General features: G+C 42.5%; 2 protein-coding genes across 2 annotated transcripts in view; both read right to left on the bottom strand.

Moving 5' to 3' along the window:
• Positions 1 to 6,134: 6,134 nt before the first annotated feature.
• On the bottom strand, positions 6,135 to 15,020 carry LOC137413876 (uncharacterized). Its single transcript, XM_078777170.1, has 4 exons — positions 14,877 to 15,020; positions 7,029 to 7,183; positions 6,670 to 6,714; positions 6,135 to 6,181 (listed from the first exon to the last, which is right to left on the bottom strand). Exons 1-4 carry the CDS (start codon positions 14,998 to 15,000, stop codon positions 6,155 to 6,157), a joined length of 351 nt encoding a protein of 116 aa, XP_078633296.1. The 5' UTR covers positions 15,001 to 15,020; the 3' UTR covers positions 6,135 to 6,154.
• Positions 15,021 to 17,665: 2,645 nt separating this feature from the next.
• The window catches only part of LOC137417379 (uncharacterized), a 39,112-nt gene continuing 35,007 nt past the window's right edge, over positions 17,666 to 21,770 (bottom strand). The window contains exons 10-11 of the mRNA XM_068103252.2: positions 19,518 to 19,608; positions 17,666 to 17,857 (exon numbers count right to left, since the gene is read on the bottom strand). Coding sequence (XP_067959353.2) covers positions 17,763 to 17,857; positions 19,518 to 19,608 — 186 coding nt within the window. The 3' untranslated portion in view covers positions 17,666 to 17,762. The remainder of the gene's footprint in view (positions 17,858 to 19,517; positions 19,609 to 21,770) is intronic.

Genomic DNA, 21,770 nt, shown 5'->3' with positions numbered 1-21,770 from the left:
AGCCTTGCTCCCCCAGCTCTCTCTGTGCTCTGGCCCCCCAATATTCCTTCAGGTCGCACAAGATCTGCCTGCAACCCTGTTATGGTTAAACTGCCAAAGTCTAGGCTCTCTGCTCACCTTCACTCTTTCATTTCCCTTTTCTCCCGCCTCTGGAACAAACTCCCCCACTCCCTTCAATCCCACTCCTCCCTCCAGGTCTTTAAAACAGCTGTTCACCACCATCTCTTATCTTCCCCCATCGAAAACCTTGATCTTTTCTACCCCCGGTAATTCACCCCAGAGTCCTTGCAGTGTTCATATGTTTTAATCCTCTCCCACCTCCCCCCAAGTCCTCCCGATGTCCCTGCTCTCAAATGTTGTGTTTGTGTCCTTCCCCCTCTTCCCCCTCTCTTTTGTGTCCTTCCCCCTCTCTCCCCATCTTGTCTGCCGCTCCCCTTGTTTTTTGTGTTTTGTGTGTCGGTTTGTCTTTTTGTGTGATTAATGTTAGCTCTTTCACGAGCCTCGATCTTGTATACAAAAAAAAAAAAGAAGAAAAAAAAAGAAGAAAAAAAAGATCATGGCAGATATTGAGACCCAAAAGCTTGAGTGACAGAACTTATTCGAGAGGATTGTTGAGAAAGTGATGGGAGGGCTTTCCAGATGGTCTTTTTGGAGAGATGTAGTGAGAGTGTGAGTGTTTCAACTATAACAGTGTTTAGTTTGATCTCTTCAGTTATGAATAAAAAAGTTCATTTGGAAAAAAAAAATTCTACGTTAATTCATAATTGATCTAAATGTGTATTATTGGTAGGGGTGTGTACACTGTCGGTGAAAAAAGGTGATTTTATTTACTCTTCCTTCCAATGATTAGCCGGTGATGAAAATGCGAGTATAATACACATTGTCATGGTAAGATTTGGTTTGGTGCCGTGAGGATTGAGCAGACTCGAAAAATGTGCAGTTAATAAATAAAAAAAAGGTTGAGAAGCACTTGTGTATAGATCAGACTTCAACTCTCTAGTTGTGTAGAGCAAAACACAAGCTCTATGGATTATGAATAGTCCCACTACCTCTGTACACAATAAAGCCCTGACTTCACATACGAGAAAACACACGTGGCAGCACAATCACATACCTTCCTGATGCTTCTTTTAACTTGTTTTCAAAGCACCTTAAAGTACACCATACCTTCACCATCAGGAGGTGCTGTACTGAGTTTTATGTGCTTAAAGTTAGCGTTATTTTACGTCGTAACTAAATCCATCATGGGGCATCAGGTGGTGTTGTATACCTGTGTGTGCTTCGATAAGTGTCTTCAACTGGGCCGCTTCACTTTGGCTGTCTGTTATAATAATAGTAATAATAATGATAATAATAATAATACAAGTTCCCTAACAAGGAACTTAAACACATAAGGAGGCCATTTGGCCCACCAAGCCTGCACAATCAATGGTTGACAACGAACATATGGTTGTTTGTGGTCCATCCTTTTCAAATGCTGAGCATCAAGCAAGGAAGACGCATGCACCATTTTTAAAGTCTGGGCTGGTGCCACTGCCTCACACCTTGCTTATCTTGAAGCCGTGAAAACCAAGGCCTTCAAGATCATTGGAATCTTCCTCGCTGAAGCCGGTTCTTTGTTCAAGTATCCCTCTATCTTGTACTTCAACTGTGCTGTTGGTGTCCCCCTCTCTCTCCTGTTAATTTTGTCCTGTTACATCCTGATTAGTTCAGTGTGCTTACTCTTTCATGTGGCTTGCCCTTGTATAAAAAAAAGTCTTTGTTATGACTCTGCCACTGTTTGAACTGCCAAATTCCCAGACCCAAAGCATCCCCTGGAGGAAATACGCCAAAAAATATATTTAGGCCTATTTCATTCAGGGGTGGATTTATTTAGCAGCACGATAAACGATGAAATCCTATTTCATCTCAAACATCACATAAAGGAAGATGATTTGTAATCAATATTGTAATCACCGCTGGCAACGATGGAATAATCGAGATGAATATGACGAGGCATGAGGTGTGGGAAGCGTGTGATAAAGATGCAGAACCATCTCGTCCTCGAGGGACCGTTGCTGGCTGGCGAAAAAGGACAGCACCACGATCAATAGAGTAATCACCAATATTCTAATCACTGCTGTCGAAGATGGAAGAATTGAGAAGAATACAATGAGTCATGATGCGAATAAAGCGCGTGATAAAGATGCCGCCCACCTAGATGGACCGTCGCTTGCTCACGCTGACAGACGCAATAAGACACAATTCGTCAGTGCTGCGACCAATCGATGAGTGAATAAAGGCGACATGGTGACAGCTACACAACCCCTATTTATTATAGTGAAAGATAAAGGATATAAGAACACAAGATAAGATAAAAGTGAAAATTTTGGTTTTCTTTGTTGAAGTTGTCAAAGTATTCATTTTGTTGTTATCAAATGTGTTGGACAAATTGTAAATCACCATAACCGTTTAAGTGCCCACAACAATCTTAAAGGTACTACTACAGCAGAGAAACACGGTCCAATGAGCAGCAATTGTAGCGACCGTACTGGTTGCGTTCACATAATTTGTACCTGGCAAACATTCTGTTCATACAGAAAACACACACGTACTTCTCAGTTATGAGGAGGTCTGGAATCCACAGGTCAGAGACAGGCAGAGCAATCCCGTCAAGACCAAACACCCCTTGATTCCAAGAGAGTCGTGGGTCATTCCATTGCTTAGAAAGGCAAAGGACAAAAGTGAGATTCTTTGTACATGTAAGCCCTCCACACACAAATAAAAAGGGCACAAAAAGCTGGCATAGGAGTACAGTACATTATCATGTTTTTTTTTTTAAACCTGAATTCAGATTCTGAACAATTTTATGTATGGTAACAACAACAACAGGCATTTTAAGGCCATTTCCCCTGCTAGCGCGGGGGTTAGCCTTGCGGTCCCCATGACAATCTTCTCCATTTTGCCCTATTTTCTGCATCTCCCCTTGTTAACCCCCTTGCCCGCATTTCTTCTTCGACCATCTTTAGCCAAGTCTTTCTCGGTCTTCCCCATCCTCTACTTCCTTCTACATACATTTCCATCACTCTTCTCAACCAGTCACTTTCATCCTTCCTCAACACATGACCAAACCATCTCAACCTGTTTCTCTTTACAGCATCAATCACAGGCTCTATTCCCATCATCTTTCGCAATTCATCATTTGTCTTCCTTTCTCTCAATGATACTCCACACATCCACTGAACCATTCGCATTTCCACCCTTTCCAGCCTTCGTTGCTGCTCTACGTTCATTACCCATGTCTCGCTCCCATAAATCATAACACTTCTCACACATGCAGCATACACCTTTCCCTTCAGCTTCAATGACACTCCCCTCCTCGTCAGCACGCCACTCAGTTCCCGAAACTTCTTCCATGCACATCTCACTCGAGCAACCGTTGCCGAGTCTGATCCACCTTCTCCATTCAGCACATCTCCTAGGTAACAAAATGTTTTCACACCTTCCAGCTTCACGCCGTCTCCAAGATCCAACTCAACATTTCCTCCATCTGCAGCTCCCTCTGTGCACACCTTACACTTGAATGTTGCTGCCACACTGGTTAATGACCCTCTCAAACCACTACATTTTTGATGAACCCACTCAGCGCACATTGTACATTGAATGGAGTTCACTCTGACACCCTTCCTGCACATAGCACATGGCCACTTCCCAGTTCTTTCCACCTCACCATATGCTTTACCACTTGCCATCACCTTCGTCTTTCCGATATTCACCTTCAGACCTTTTGTCTCCATACATTCCTTCCACTTGTTCATCTTCTCCTTCAGTCCATCCATACTTTCTGCAATCAACACCAGATCATCTGCATACAACAACTCCCACGGCAAACCCTCCTTTACGTTCCGAGCCAGCACCTCCATCACAGCTACAAATAGTAGTGGACTTAGTACCGACCCCTGATGCACTCCCACCTTTACCTCAAACTCATCACTGTTCCTGTCCTTCGTACGTATGGTAAGTATGGTAAGTATGGTAAGATGTATGGTATGGTAAGTGAGATGTATGGTAAGTGAGAGCAAAACATGTATTACAGATGCTACACGAGGAAAAAGCAAGTAATGACCAAAAAATACATTTAGGCCTATTTCCTCCAGAGATAGACCTTTATGTAGCTTTGCGTGTGTTTCGGCTCGTCCCTTCACCAATGTATGGGAGAAGCTATTGTAATTGTTCTGTATCAATGAGTGAGTGTCTGTGTGCACGTGTGAGTGTACGAGTCTGCAATCTGCATGCAGATCAACTTTACGAGATCGCTCATTCTCAGCACTAACACAATCTACATATACTGTTGTGGTTTTGGACCACAGGGAGAGACAAACATCCCCACATAGAATGGACCTAGTTATGTCATAGTATTCTGTTTAGCTTTTAAATGTACCATACTGTATTCATGTAAGTAGATATGTGTTGCGAGTGCGCCGTTGGAAGTCCCATATGTGTTGTTGTTCTATTCTACATTTTTTTTTGCCACAGCCATTTCTCGAATCTGACAGCACACAAACAATTTCTCTTCTGTAAACAGCACTGAGGTCGTGCCATCTGCTTCCAACCTTCCTCATAAGCGTAGAAACAGCCTCTAACCAGTTTGGTGAGCACCGGGTTTAGACCATCGGCCTCCAATCATAATTAGGATGGCTCCATCCATCATAATTAAGCCGGACAGTGCACCAAAAATTGGGATCAATCCCAAGATGCCACTGGAGGTCAGGGCTTTGACATGCCAATCAGGTGAGAAGGGAGGCCCCCTGCCACCACGTCTCCTCCCATCGACATGCTGAGGGCCTGAGCGAGGAAAATCCCATAAAAGGTAGGACGCCCGGGTGCATAAGAGCTTCTTTTCACACACAGACTGTCTTGAAGAGTTTATCGAGTCTGATAAATTATTGCGGCTTCTTCATGGGTTTTCTCTCTATCTTCCCTTTCACTTGCTTTCTCGTTCTTGCTCTTCTCCTTTACCACCTTTCATTCTTTTATTCACCTTTCCTTTCATTCTCGCACCTTTCTTTATCATTCACACATACACATCCTAAACCTCTCGCCCTTGTGCACCTTCACATTGAGTCCCAGTCGTTACACTCGTGCTGTTTGGTTGCATCACAAGCCGCACTTCACCTTGCCCACCTCCAGAATTTCCCGTCAAACACCAGCATCGAGTTTGTGCCGCGGACGGTCCATCGCTGAGAGCATAGATACGGTGGCGCATTGGTGGCATGGAGGAGGGATCCAGAGCGGAGCGCGAGGGTTCCGGGAACGAGACCATCTGAGACAGAACCATTGGGCTGCGCTAGCTCAACCCTGCTAGTGCAAGGCGTGCAGGGGCACGGCACACAACCCCATCTTCTTCTTTCTCTTCTCTCCCTTCACCTTACTCCCACTGTTCTTTATTTCCCCACTGGATGCATGTTTGGCGCCATGTTAATGTAAAGTCGATAAGTGACTGACAAAGATCCGAGGGCGTAGGTCATTAGGGGATAAGGGGAATGGATGTGTGTTTGTGAATTTTCCTGTATATACTTGCTTGTGAAATCTGTTTTGTAAATACGCATCTTGTTATAAAACATGCTTGAAACCATGTCGTGTCCCGATTTATTCTGGCTATTTTGATGGTGATGTAGGGTAGCTGTGGGTGATTGGACAAATTTAATTGGGCTCGATCACTAGAAGTGGGTATGCAACAATTGGTCCCGCTCAGCCAACTAATTAAGATCTGCTGCGTGATTGCTGGCATGGTACTCGCTTGTTTCCGGTCTTCTTTGAAAGGTAACACAACAATGGGCATAGGATACCACTGGAAGTTCTGGGTTACTGACTATTGTGGTTCTTTAAAACATTCCATCCCCTTGGACTTATCCAGAGACGACGTCTACCACAATACATTTGGCTGGTTTGCGACACTCTGCAGTTAAAAGCTCTATCTACTACCTCATGCAACCCCTAACATAATGATATTGAAACATGATTGTCTCATTTTACCATAGCAAGTGAAGAACGCATACATTCTGTGTGGCATCTGCGGTCACAGCAAATTGTTTTTCAAGATAACATTCGCAACGCACCTCAAGAGCACAGGCTCGACGAGCGGCTGTCCTTCGGCACATTTCAGCAAAGTTGTCTAATCTAAACCAAATTGAACAGGTACCTACAGAGGGGTATATGAGTGGTGGCAGGATTGCACAGGCTTGATGGCCGAATCACATCTTTATGTCTAATTTAACCATAGGTTTCTTTATACCTTGAATGTTGAATACGTATGTCCAAGTTAGCCACTCCTGTTCCAAAAGATGTGCTTGTGCTCACCTACATGAACTCAAATCTCTAAAATAAAGTCACATAAACGCAGTTTTTATGCACCATTTAAAAGGGCTTTGTAAATTTTGCAATTAAAACACATTCGTGTTTTCAATTGAAAAAGAGTGATCACACTCAGTGGCTTTTTGCGTGAAAATGGTTGCACTCAGTGCCAATGCTGACAAATACCCCAGCTCACATGTTGCATTTCCTCTACCAAAATTACTTCCTAAAACTTAATAGTATAAAACGGCCTACGTTTTATGGGAGAACGGCTCGATAAAGTCTCAATAAAAAAACAGAAACATGATGGCATCGTGAAAGAATTTAAAAACTCACCTGGAGGAGATGGAAAACAACTCCAATTCTCTGATACTTCAGTTCCTGAAACAAAGAAAATATGGCATATCGTTATGAGGAGCATAACCTGTAACAAATTGATTATTAGCTTAATATGGATAACAGCACATTGACAGGAATCTTGAGTGGCGAATACCAAAGAGTAGTAAAGCAAATGCTATCCTGCCAGCGTAAGGCATCACAATGTAGCCAGATCTTAAAAAAATTGATTTAGATGGACATGCCAGACCAAGCAGGTCCAACTACTGTAAATCAAAAAGAGGACATTATGACTTATGTTGAAACAACAATACCAACAAAAATGCACAAACAGCTGGCTTCTGAGAAGACTCACGTACAACGTTTGTGACGTCCCAAAGTGTGACGGTTAAATTGATCGTCACCGATTCATTTTCTGGAGCAGGAATCACATTCTTATTGTAATTGGACATCAGGTGCTCAATCAATCTCTCCAGGGTGGTACCCATTGCTTTGGCATCCAGGGATGGGCACTCTGTTTGTTGCACACATATACATCGGGGTGATAGTTCACATAGTGCTCAGATGATACTGGCATAGATATACAAATTAAACTTTACAATCGCTTTACCATGCTTTAGACTTCATATAGTTCATCGTTGATGGTACATACAGGATTATGGCATGATTAAGGTGTTCTCAAATGGTTGATAAATAATGTTCGTACATTTACAAAAAGAAAGATCTCACCAGTTTGGAGGGAAGCTTAACAGCTTTACAATCAAAGGGCTAAGAGCTGCAGAACGCATAGTCTGCATGCAGATCAACTTTTTACTGGTCTTTATGTTTATCACTTAAGCACTGGTCTTTATGTTAGGCCAGGGCTCTGACTGGGCCACTCAGGGACATTTATGTTTTTGTTCCTTAGCCACTCCAGTGTAGCATTGGATGTGTGCTTTGGGTCATAGTCATGCTGAAAGGTAAACTTCCGTCCCAATTTAAGCTTTCTTGCAGAGGGAAGCAGGTTTTCCTCGAGGATTCTTCTGTATTTTGCTCCATCCATTTTCCCTTCTACCCTGACAAGTGCCCCAGTCCCTGCTGATGAGAAACATCCCCATAACATGATGCTGCCACTACTATACTTTACAGTAGGGATGGTGTTCTTTGGGTGATGTGCTGTGTTGGGTTTGCACCAAACGTAATGTTTTGCATTTCAGCCAAAAAAGTTCCATCTTGGTTTCGTCAGACCACAAAACTTTTTGCTATTAGGCTTCAGAATTTCCAGAGTTATTTTGCATACCTCAAACAGGACTCAAGGTGGGCTTTTTTGAGTAATGGCTTCCTTCTTGCCACCCTACCATACAGGCCAGACTTGTGAAGTGCTTGGGATATTGTTGTCACATGCACACAGTGACTAGTCTTTGCCATAAAGGCCTGTAGATCTTTCAAAGTTGCTACTAGCCTCTTGGTGGCCTCTGTGATCAGTCTCCTCCTTGCTTGGTCATCCAGTTTGGAGAGACGGCCTGATATAGGCAGGGTCTTTGTGTACCATACACCTGCCGCTTAATGATTGTCATGATGATCTGATGAATGATCTGTGCTCCAAGGGATATTCAAGACCTTTGAATTATTTTTATACCCATCCCCTGATCTGTGCATTTCCACAACTTTATCCTGGAAGGCTTTCAAAAGCTCCTTGGTGCTCATGGTTGAGTCTTTGCTGTGAAATGCAATACCCAGCAGAGGAAACCTACAGGAACAGCTGATTAAATTCTGTAATAATCAGAATCACTACAATTTAACACAGGTGGAGGCCAATTACCTTGGTGTGTGATTTTGAGCGTGATTGGTTGCACCTGAGATAATTTACAATTGCTATTATAAGAGGGGTGGACACTTACCTAAGATACTCTAGTTTTGTATTTTTTATTAATTTTCTGAAATTTGTAGAATTTGTTTTTCACTTGGAAGTTGTGCGTTACGATGCGAAAATAAAGGAGGAAAAGTCTGATTTAATGCATTTTAATTCCAGGTGATAAGGCAACAAAAGGTGAAAATTTCGAAAGGGGGTGTCGACTTCCTATAGTGTTTTTGGCACTGTGTATGTGTTTTAGCATTGTAGAACAACAGCACTTTTTATGATCTGGAGCAGGAATCACATTCTTATTGTAATTGGACATCAGGTGCTCAATCAATCTCTCCAGGGTGGTACCCATTGCTTCGGCATCCAGGGATGGGCACACTGTTTGTTGCACACATATGTGCAACATGGGCACCCCCACCCCCAAACAGCACTTTTTAAAAGTAGTATAATAGTTGGTGTTTGGTTGCATATCCCTTACATGTAATAACTGTATCGAGCCTGTGACCCATCGACGTTGCCAAACTCTTGGTATCTTCCTTAGAAATGCTTTGCCAAGCCTTTACTGCAGCCATTTTCAGTTGTTGTTTTGAGAGGAGGTTCTGACTTTAGTCTCCGCTTCAGCAAGTGAAATGCATGTTCCACAGGATTTACATCAGGAGAATGACTTGGCCAGTCTAAAACCTTCCACTCCCTCCCAACCTCCCCCCGTTCATTTATTCTCTTGCTTATTACCTCTGGCACCAAAGGTGTATGGAGGTTACGTTTTCACCCCTATCTGTCTGTTTGTCTGTCTGTCTGTCTTTCCGTTTGTGAACAAAATATCTCGAAACGTTGTGGACGGATTCGGAGGAAATTTGGCAGAGATGTAGTGTATGTGACACCGACTAAATGATTAGATTTTGGTGAAGATTCGGATACCAGAATTTTTAAAGTGATACTTCACCATTGGGAGATGGGGCCAACAACGATACATAGCAGGATATCTCAAAAAGTTGCGGACGGATCTAGACGAAACGTGGTGGACCGGTTGGGGGTCTGACAAGGACGATTCGATTCGATTTTGGTGAAGGTCTGAATTTGGATTTGGCTATGAGAATTATTTAATTTTTTTAAGTGATTCTTCACCATTGGGAGAGAGGGCAAAAAACGCTACATAGCAGGATATCTCAAAAAGTTATGGATGGATTTGGACGAAACTTGTTGGACAGGCTGGGTGTCTGACAAGGAAAAATCGATTCAATTTTGGTGAAGACCAGAATCTGGATGCAGCTAGTAGAATTTTTAAAGTGATTCTTCATCATTGAGTGATATGGCTAACCAGGAAGAGGTATATGCTCTCCACTGAGTGCCGTTCTAGTTTTGTTCAAGAGTTACCCCACTGCCTTACTATCACCAATGCACTCAGTCACCTTGCTCTTCCATGAGCCTCAATCTTGTAGAAAAAAAAAGAAGTCTTCCATCGGAATCCTATTTGTCCTGAATACAAACAACACAACAGGCATTTTCAGGCAACAGGCAACAAACAAGGCCATTTTCCCTGCTAGAGCGGGGGTTAGCCTTGCAGTCCCCATGACAATCTTCTCCATTTTGCCCTATTTTCTGCATCTCTCCTTGTTAACCCCCTTGCCCGCATTTCTTCTTCGACCATCTTTAGCCAAGTCTTTCTCGGTCTTCCCCATCCTCTACTTCCTTCTACATTCATTTCCATCACTCTTCTCAACCAGTCACTTTCATCCTTCCTCAACACATGACCAAACCATCTCAACCTGTTTCTCTTCACAGCATCAATCACAGGCTCTATTCCCATCATCTTTCGCAATTCATCATTTGTCTTCCTCTCTCTCAACGATACTCCGCACATCCACCGAACCATTCGCATTTCCACCCTTTCCAGCCTTCGTTGCTGCTCTACGTTCATTACCCATGTCTCGCTCCCATAAATCATAACACTTCTCACACATGCAGCATACACCTTTCCCTTCAGCTTCAACGACACTCCCCTCCTTGTCAGCACGCCACTCAGTTCCCGAAACTTCTTCCATGCACATCACACTGTCGCAACCGTTGCCGAGTCTGATCCACCTTCTTCATTCAGCATGTCTCCGAGGTAGCCTAGGTTCAGCATGGCGAAACCTAGGTATTTGTCCTGAATAAAAAACAAACCACCTTTGGAGGCCATTTTCCCCGCAAAGCGGGGGTTGGCCTTTTTCGGGAACCGTGGTTATTGTTGTTTTTTGGTCCCCTTTTTGAAGCAATGTTTTACGGCCGGATGCCCTTCCTGACGCCAACCCTTTTTGCCGCCTTTAACGACATGTTAAACCAACGCCAACCCTTTAACGACCCTTACAGGGTCCAGTCCTGAATGATGTAAGGAATTCAATTGCATTAATTGGATGATGCTCTGCTATAGGATATATCCTTTGTAAAATGTTCCTTTGGAATGTCATAACAATCAGCGAAAAGTAAGTCAAAAGGCACGGAATAGCTTTCGTCTTGTTATTTACAGTCAAACGACGTATCGTTATCCTTATAAATCTCTTAAAGACCTTTAAACTTATAACTTCTCATAATGGAATATTTTCCTCTTGGATTCCCATAAGATATTTTGATAAACGGTATGCAAACAATTTTACTGTGATTCCTATCTCTTGAATGCTCAAGTCTTTAATTGAATATGAATGAATGAATGATCGTTTTAAGGCCATTTTCCCCGCCAGAGCAGGGGTTAGCCTTGCGGGCCCCATGAGCTCATGGTTCCCTGTTTGAGGCAATGTTTTTATGGCCGGATGCCCTTCCTGGCGCCAACCTTCAGTCGCCTCTTACGATGCGCAGGGATACGGTGTACCTATTCTAAACCGGGGTACACACCGGGATCATTCATCCCAGCAAGCTGGTACTCAATGCTGGCTCAAGTCTTTAATTCTTGAATAAAAATAAATAGAGGGCCTCCATTGTGCGTTTTGCCCTGAACTCAATGAAAGCTGGTCTGCAAACAATCCGACTGTGACCCTGGATTATGACAACACCTGTACTGTCATAGTACAACTGTTCAAACATTGCTTGACTGTCAATGAATCAATAGTTTGAAAGCGACTCAGGATATGATCAAGTGTGCACACAAACCTCAATGAAAATCATTATCTCAACCATATACAATCAACAAAGCACATCCGCAGATGCCATTAAAATATATTTGTGGACTTGACCTCACTTGCTCCTGGTGCGTTTTGAGAAATGTGATTTTGATGCTAATGGGAGAGAACATAAACACGAGGAAAACGCAACCTTCCTTTTCCAAGTGTTACGCATTGGGATCATGCTGGATTATTGTGTTGTTCAAGGTTATGTGTCACATGAAAGATCATGAAAAGGTTAGACCAATCTTTTGTGCTGATTTGCATTACAATGTTAATTGTTGCTTTTTTCTGGTGGAGTCATGGCTGAAAGCATCGGGTAAACATAGAGGTTCACATATTGATGAAAATGTCCATGTAAGAAGGTGATATATTTTCATATACAGTCATGTGAAAAAGTAAGTACACCCCATGTAAAGTTTTGACTTTTTCAACATATTTCAACATACAGCTATTTGATCTTCATTTCAACAATATTGATAGATAAAGGTGATATAATATAACAAATATCATGAAACATTTACATTTTGTAGTCCATTGTATAATTTAAATAAACATAAATGCAAATTTCGCATGTAGAAAAAGTAAGTACACCCTTGGCTCTAATAGGTGGTATTGCCCCCTTTGGCAGAAACAACCTCAAGTAGGCGTTTCTTATAACTGTCTACCAGTCTCTGACATCGACTGAGAGAAATTTTTGCCCACTCCTCCATGCAGAATTGTTTCAGCTGTGCAATGTTTGAGGGGTTTCTTGCATGCACAGCTCGTTTCAAATCCCCCCACAACATCTCGATGGGATTTAGATCCGGGCTTTGACTTGGCCATTCCAGAACGCTCCATTTCTTTCTTTTCAGCCATTCCTTGGTGGATTTACTGGTATGTTTCGGGTCATTGTCATGTTGCAAGGTCCACCTTCGGTTGAGCTTCAACTTTCCGACAGATGGCCTCACATTATCCTCAAGCACCCTCTGGTACAATGAAGAATTCATAGTGGATTCTATGATGGTGAGCTGCCCAGGCCCTGATGCAGCAAAGCTGCCCCAAACCATAATATTTCCACCACCATGCTTTACAGTTGGTATCAGGTTCTTGTGGTCAAATGCTGTCTTTGGTTTTCGCCAAACAGGTCTTCTGGTACTATGGCCAAATATCTCTACCTTTGACTCATCTGTCCAGAGCACATTGTTCTAGAAGTGCTGGTCTTTGCCTAGGTGTTCATTGGCAAACTACAGTGTTGCCCTGATGTTCTTTCTGGACAGCAAAGGTTTCCTCCTGGCACACCTCCCATGTAGATCAAATTTGTGCAGCCTCTTTCTAATGGTGGACTCGTGCACTTTGACATCAACAGTGGCAAGAGCTACCTGTAGGTCCCGTGATGACATTCTGGGGTTCTTAGAGACTTCTTTCAGCATCTTGCGGTCTGCTCCTGGGCTGAATTTGCTGGGGCGGGCTGGCCTGAACAAGTTGGCAGTTGATTGGAATCTTCTCCACTTGTAGATGATCTTCCCGACAGTCGAATCATTGATTTCAAATTGTTTGGAGGTCTTTTTAAATCCTTTCCCAGACTCGTAGGCATCTATAACCTTCTTTCTGAAGGCCTCAGAGAGCTCTTTTGATCTAGGCACGGTGACGCCGCACACTTCAACAACAAAGAGCAAACCAAACGAAATGTCTGAGGTTTAAATAAGACAGGTTCCTCCAAGATCCTCTCTGACGATGTTCTCATCATTTGCACCTGAGCTGGTGCACCCGATTCTAATTTTAGGTATTTGAAGTAGTGATAAATGTCGGGGTGTACTTACTTTTTCCACATGCGAAATTTGCATTTATGTTTATTTAAATTATACAATGAACTACAAAATGTAAATGTTTCATGATATTTGTTATATTATATCACCTTTATCTATCAATATTGTTGAAATGAAGATCAAATAGCTGTATGTTGAAATATGTTGAAAAAGTCAAAACTTTACATGGGGTGTACTTACTTTTTCACGTGACTGTATATGGACAAGGTGAAATATGTTTCGTTTGGAAGTTTCCTGACGACTGTGAGAAGCTGTTGCTAAATTGTTTTTTCTCGACAAAAACAAATGTCGTGAAAGAGCAAGGTTGAACTAACAGTGGGGTAGCGGGGCAACAAATGGGCCGAGGCAGCAAGGGATAAACCAACAGGAAGCTAGAGCAGCCCACGGTGGAGCGCATACCCCTGTCAGGATGAACTGTTTACGTTTTGTATCCTACTGATAGGCTGCATCTGGATCTGGGCCTGAACCTAAATGGAATCGCCTTCTACTTATCCCCTAACCAACTCATCCACGTACCAGTGTTTTCATAACTCATAAGATATAACATAAAATATGAAATTTGGTGGAGAGGTTGGGTGTGTGACAAGGACAAAATGGTTCGATTTTCGTGGAAATTCGAGTACGAATATCCTGATACGAGATTTTAAATATTTTTAGGTGATTCTTCACCATTGGGAGATGGGCCAAAAACGATACATAGCAGGATATCTCAAAAGGATATGGACGGATTTGGACGAAACTTGGTGAACAGGTTGTGTGTGTGACAAGGAAGAATTGATTAGATTTTGGCGAAGATCTAAATATGGATTCAAATACGAGAATTGTTAAATTTGTAAGTGATTCTTCGCCATTGAAAGATCAGGTGAAAAGTGATATATAACATGATATTTAAAAAGGTTATGGGCGAGTTAAGAATAAACTTGGTGGACGAGTTGGTCAGGTGACAAAACAAGCCGATTCGATTTTGATTCAGGTCAGAATCCAGATCCGGCCTATCAATGGGATACAAAACAAATTGTTCAGCCTGGTGGAGGTATGTGCTCTACCGAATGCCTTGCTAGTCTCAAATATAATCTTATTTATGTTAATTATTCGTCTGCAGCCTGTGGCTGCATAATTTTCTGGGGGCGCTGCTGTTTCGCTGATGCAATGCCTCCTTACCAGCTAGCTGGTACTCATTTTGCCGACCTCGGAATGATGACAGGCTGAGTCGACACGCCTGGTGTTAATTTAACGGCTCGACAGAGGCTTGAACTCAAGACCCTCGGATCTTAAACCAGCCCTCTATCTCGACGTCATAAAATTTCAGAGATGTTGCATTTCAATCTTATCTATATTTAGTATATCAAGGAAATTGCCATCATATGTAATCCCAAGAAGTTTATGACATTTATGGCACATTCATGCACAATTTGTCCATACCTGTAATCAGCAAGAAAGCGAAGATCCAGATTGCCGAGCTCCACGCCATAGCAGCACGTCCTGCGGTCAATGCAGACTCAAAGGTGTGACAGTTAATATCCGCGTTTGGTGGCCCAAGATCCATTTAAAGAACAAAGCAAACGTGGCACGGATTACTAAATCAACACTTCAAATCAACACAACACAACGTGGCATGGAACAAAGTCACAATGGCAGCGGATTTTCTGGAGGCAATACAAATAAATTGATGCCATTCTTAAAAAAAAACAAAAAAACACCTTTAGAGGCCATTTTTCCCCGCAAAGCGGGGGTTCGCCTTTTTCGGGCACCGTGGTTGTTGTTGATTTTGTTGGTCCCCTTTTTGAAGCAATGTTTTACGGCCGGATGCCCTTCCTGCCGCCAACCCTGTTTGTCGCCTTTTACGACAAGCAGGGAATTACCAGTGAACTGGTACTCAATTTGCCGACCTCGGAAGGATGACAGGCTGAGTCAACCCTCCTGGCGTTAATTCAGCGATCGACCGGGATTCAAACCCAGGATCCTAGGATCCTAAGCTGGCACCCTAGCCGCTAGCCCAACACCAGGACTTAGTTGTGCCATTCTTAGTTGTGCAATATTGGCCTTATGCTGGGTAATGATATATGTGTGTGTGTGTGTGTGTGTGTGTGTGTGTGTGTGTGTGTGTGTGTGTGTGTGTATGTGTATGAGTGTGTGTATGTGTCTGTGAATAAGAGAGAGACAGAATTGTGAGGAACAGAAATGAAAAAACGAGGTGTGTGTGTGTGTGTGGATGTATGTGTATGTGTCTGTGAATAAGAGAGAGACAGAATTGTGAGGAACAGAAATGAAAAAACCAGGTGTGTGTGTGTGTGTGTGTGTATATATATGTGGAAATATGTATGTATGTGTATATATATATATATATATATATATATATATGTGTGTGTGTGTTTGTGTGTGTGTGTGTGTGTGTGTGTGTGTGTATGTGTGTATGTGTGTGTGTCTGTGAATCACACACACATACATACACATATTCTCGAGATATATTGTAACATTTGGGAAAGAGAAGGATGCTGCTCTTCTGCCAGAATCCTGAATGTCGTTCTTATCCAGGTGTGCTTGATACAGGTCCCGTTTCAGGTACATGCTCCCGGTGCACTTCTTGGCACATCTTCATCTTTTCACATTCAATGTGCTTTGGAGGGATGGTGGACAAGTTGGAAACCTGTAAGCTGGTTCTCTCTCTCACATACAACAGTGAGCTGTGACGCGCTCATTCAACAGCAGATGCTTACACATGCACAGGTATTCAGTTTCCAGTCTACATTGTTAACCAGAATGGAGGAAGCTAAATGCGTCCAAATGCAGAAACAGCGGACGCTCTAAACATTACACCACAGAGTCTGGTTGTTCTTTTCTTTATGCTTTGCTGGTATTTAACATTTGAATAGGTAACGTCAGGAGGTTTGGAGGTGATCAAAGAAACAAAGAGCATTTGGAAATGAGAAAAAAAGCATTCAGTGTTTCTCTTTGTTGCCTGTTTTGTATGAATTGTACACGGTATATCAAAAGTCTGGAATCATAGGGATATTTATCATATACTTGAAGTGGACATCTTTTTGGCCGTCCTCAGAGAGCCTCCTCAGCATCGACGAGTCTGGCATTTCATTCAGGCTGACTGGCATGGACTGACTTCAAGCAGCCATCAATCATCTGGACTGGTCTCCCATCTCCACTGCCTCTGACATCAACTCTTCCTGGGAATTCTTCCAAAGTAAATTGCTCTCTCACATGCACAGATTTATCCCATCTCGTCTTCATCTCCATATCTCCATATCGTGTGACAGGTTGGTTTTTGCGCTGCTGCTACTGTTGTCGCTGGGACAGCCACCCCGCTGAGTACGAGCCCCACACCTGGATATTGAGCAGATGCACTGATCAGCGTCATTGGTCCACCAATAGCCTATCCAACTCAAAGGTATAGTGTCAAAAAACTTTTTAAATACTCCCTATGACTCTGGACTTTTGAAACACCCTGCATTGTGATGCATTTGGAAGTTCATTGAGAAATAAAATTAAACGAGTCAGTGTTGTAATCAGGTTGTCCTGGGGCATGCCTTCACATAACAACAAACACGTACTTTTGCCAGATTGGTCAAAGAGCTCCGAAAGCCTGGTCGCTCGAGTGTCTCATCAGCTGAGTCAATGAGTTCCGGGTTCTGATGACTAGGGTTGCCAGTGGTAGTTCTGAAAAATCATTCCATAGCAGAGAGCATCACTCCAATGATCTATGAACAAAAAGCCTTCAAGAGTGTGAGCAGCTCTGATTTTCCAAGGAAACACTTGGATCGACGGAAGATGCACCGTCTGCGGCTGGCTTTGGAGGGAAGCTTTGCCATGTGGTTGGCCCAGGAAAGGTCATGGTTGATGTCGAGTCCACATGCTGCATGATGGCCGACTGGATCAACTCGGATGCTGGGCTGGCCTTAGGAACAGTTCGGCTAAGTTGTCTAATTTAACCATAATATTTCATATCTATTTTAACGAAAACATGATTTTCTACCTTCAATGTCGATACTCCCAAATTTAGCTGCAACCATTTCTGAGGAGGTGTTTGTCCACACTTACATGTACTGTAATCTACGCCATTCATTCTCAGGCATTTAAAAAATTACATCACACGCACACAGCTTTGCACAGCAATCAAAAAGGCTTGTAAATGTTGCATTTATCGTTTTGTGTACAATTAGGAATAGCAGAATAAATCATCTGGATCAATTGCACACAAGGACAATGTAACAAGTTTATAGTACAATACAGTTTATAGTGCAGTGTACAATTTCATGTTATTATTAACCTTGGATGTGGACCCCTTTCCTGTGGACTTCATTTTCTGTATTTTCGCAGTGTTGAAACTTTAGAGGCAGTAGGCGCAGTTTCTTCCTCAACACGACGACATTCAGCGACTATAGTCATTGTATCTAAAAGACAAAATATAAATGGTTAGTTATTGCAACACAGACATAACACAGTCATCCAATAAAAGTAAATGCGGATGAGCCTTTTCTGAGGGCTTGTATGGAAACCCACACAAGAAAAAAAACAAAAAACTGTTGGGTGTACCGAGTCTGAATTCATCATTAAGACCTCAATAGTACTCCAGATTAAACTAGAACGGCACGAGGTAGAGCGCAAACCTCCGCCAGGCTGAACAGTTTATGTTTTGTATCCCACCAATAGGCCGGATCTGGAATCGGACCTGAACCAAAATCTAATTGGCTTGTTCTTGTCGCCGAACCAACTCCTCCACCAAGTTTACTCATAACTCGTCCATAACTTCTTTAAATATCATGTTAGATATCGCTTTTCGCCCGATCTCTCAATGGTGAAGAATCACTTAAAAAATTAAATAATTATCGTACCCGAATCCAGATTCAGATCTTCACCAAAATTGAATCACTTCTTCCTTGTCACATACGCAACCTCTCCACCAAGTTTCGTCCGAATCTGTCAACACTTTTTTGAGATATCTTGTTCACAGACAGACAGACAAACAAACAGACAGGGATGAAAACATAACCCCCATCTACCTTCGGTGGCAGAAGTAATGAGCCAGACCTATAAACCTCACTGATACTCCCTCTAATAAATGAATGCTCCCTTTCCACTCTCAAAATCCAACGCCTGGTGTTGGCTTAGCAGTTAGGGTGCTGGCTTGGGATCCTAAGATCCTGGGTTCTAATCCCGGTCGATCGCTGAATTAATGCCAGGGGGGTTGACTCAGCCTGTCATCCTTCCGAGGTCGGCAAATTGAGTACCAGCTCACTGGTAATTCCCTGTGTGTCGCAAAAGGCGACTAACAGGGTTGGCGGCAGGAAGGGCATCCGGCCGTAAAACATTGCTTCAAAAAGGGGACCATGGTGCCCGAAAAAGGCCAACCCCAGCTCTGTGGGAAAAAAATGGCCTCTAAAGGTAGTTCTTCCACTCTCAAAATCCGAGCGACAGTCTTGATATAGACAGCAAAGTAACAAATAGTACTGAGCAAAACCCTATCGATTTTGAACCAAACAAGAACAAGCAGACTTTGCCTCAGGTCGTTTCATTTGTCATCATCCACAGACATCTTCAGCCCTAGATTGCAGCTCTGGCCATTTTGTATCCAATTATTCACAATGCCCATTTCCAGCTACAAGCCAAAAGCACTGACTTCTGTATGACTGCCACACAATCATCATTGGTGGTCTGCTCATTCTTGAATTGCAATTGGCACGATCTGGTGTTATGTGGATGGATATGAGCAGATATGGAAACATTTCCATGTTCATGTACTTCCAGGGGAGCACCGTTGCTTCCCTCTCCTTCCTGGTTTCAACTAGGTGAACTCCAAGCAACATGGTGCTCCCTCTACTGTACTACCTTGTTTTTCCATTACTCTCTACATTTTTCTTGAAAGTTATTTAAGTTCGGAAATAAGAAGCAGGTTCCTGTGTTGAATGCCAGTTGATTCTATAATAAAGAGGTTTGTGTACAATTCCTTACATTACAAAGTCAGTGCCAAGATAAAATAGCTTATGTGTTAACCAACCAGTGCTCATAATGAATGAGAGGCTGGTGTTAGAAAATGCTGAGACAGAAGCAAACCGTTCATGACGATAAAAGACACGTCTTCCGTTTTGACTTGAGGAGGGAGAGGAATGGAATGATTCACATCGGTCTCGTTTTCCCGCATCCCCTGTAAGAAAGCACCATCCAAATGCAATAGTGGTTAGTACTGTATTTAAAACAGCTTCACCATTGACTTATTTCTGCTGTATACGAAAAATGCAATGACAGTGCAGTTTGTACAATTCATGTTCCCCTCGCAAAATTTATCTTTCGTATACAGCAGAAATAAGTCACCGCCAGAAGGAATTGCAAATGTCCACAAAGACACGGACAAATGCAATTACAAGTCCCATAAGGTCTCTGCCATACGCAAGTGCGGGCATTCCGATCTGTTGAAGATTGTGCTCATTAAACAGCGAACCCAAATATGGGAATTGAGCAAACCTACCGTTATGCAGCAACACACTATTTTCCAAAGAAACCATGTGATCCTTAAGGGCCACAACCTAAATGCAGAGTGGTCAGCCATTTTTAGCTCAACTGGACTTTAGTCCGGTGAGTTTATGTGATCGAGAAGTGTCCATAGGTACGTCAGTCAGTGAGTGAATGAGTGAGAGTCTGTAAACACTTAAGTCATTGTCGCTTGAACCGAACACACAATTTCGATGAAACTTGGCCGCAAGCTATATATCTGATGCCTAACGAGGGTGTACTGACCGCATCAAAATCTGCGCGCATAATAGTCAGGTTCACTATGTTAACAAATATAATTTCGTTAAAATTTTTGGGAGATTAGCAAACCTGTACATTTTTGGAATCATCAGAGCATGGAGAATCCGAAAATCAATGTTGGCATTTGCACAGACACCTGCATGGCCGCCATTTTGGATTTTCAAAATGGCCGCCATAAAATACATATTTTGCGCTATCTCGGCTTCTAGTCAACCTAGAAACTTAATTAAATATGCTAATCCAATGTTTTCTGGGTCAAGGAATCCAATAAAGGCCTCAAAATAGTGCTCAGGATTATAGAAAAGCAACAAACAAAGGTAATTGAAAACCATTGTCTTTATATTTGTGATATAACTGTATTACATAATACATGATATTGCAAGTCCTTTGAAGTTATAGGTATATGGGTTTATAAAGCAAGGAAGCAGCCTTGTTAGTATCAGATTGAACTATAAGTCCTATACACAGGATCTACTAGGTCTATACCATTCAGGAATATGCTTTTACAGATCTTCATCACTGTCCTGCGTGTCATTTTCGCAAAGGTGTCTATGCAAATGCAAACATTAATTTTTGGATTCCTCATGCTCTGCATATTCTAAAAATGTATAGTTTTGCTAATCTCCAAAAATTTTGAACGAAAAAACATAGTGAACCTGACTATAAGGGGACTTTAGTCCGGTGAGTTTATGTGATCGAGAAGTGTCCATAGGTACGTACGTCAGTGAGTGGTCAGCCTTTGGGAGGTTTTGACCTCCCAAAATAGGTATTTGCCCTCTTTTCTGGAACTTCACACACAATTTTGATGAAACTTGGCCACAAGCTTTATATCTGATGCCTAACGAGGGTGTATTGACTGCATCAAAATCTGCGCTCATTCAGGGGGTTGTTTGAATGACTTGCTCCTAATCCAGCTGAGCTTCAGGACCCGCAGTCCTATTTTTGTCATTGTACTTCATTGTCGCATTGACGGCAACCACAGGTAACCTCAATTGAATGAGTTGCCGACCACACTGTAGCCAACACTCCGAGGATTCAACCAATCGGTCTATAATGTGCACTATTTGATACCCTAGCGTTTGAACAGGGTGCAGTTTATATTCCTTGTGTGTACTAACATGCCGGTTACCAAATTCAGGATGATTACTTTTTTAATCCTTCAAATTTAAATCAATTACCCCAAACCATTGGCGTGGAAAAATGACCGGATCAGGAGAGGCACCACATCTCTTCAGAAACAAATAAATACTGCTATGGAAATTACTTGGGGATTCATTAGGTAGCTATTTCATAATCAATGTTAGAAGAAGGAGTCTTGTAGCTCCCTGCTAAGCAATCGTTATGATGGTGCGTATGGAGAGCTCCCTGTCACCATGTCTGTCTCTTTCCCCTTTATCCCTCATTTTTAGTGTCCCTTAATCTTTTCGCGGCTGTGCGATCATACCTCACATGCATTTGCAAGGCTAAAATGACGTAAATGGATGTGCTCTCTGTTAAGCGCTACAAGGAGATGGTGTATACCTTTTGATTTGTAGCAAAAGTGAGGGAGTTGTGGCC

Source organism: Myxine glutinosa, chromosome 5 (assembly GCF_964187855.1).
Source record: "Myxine glutinosa chromosome 5, kmMyxGlut1.1, whole genome shotgun sequence".
NCBI lineage: Eukaryota > Metazoa > Chordata > Myxini > Myxiniformes > Myxinidae > Myxine > Myxine glutinosa.
The sequence above is the reverse complement of the archived record's forward strand: the minus strand, read 5'-3'. Positions and strand labels throughout refer to the sequence as shown.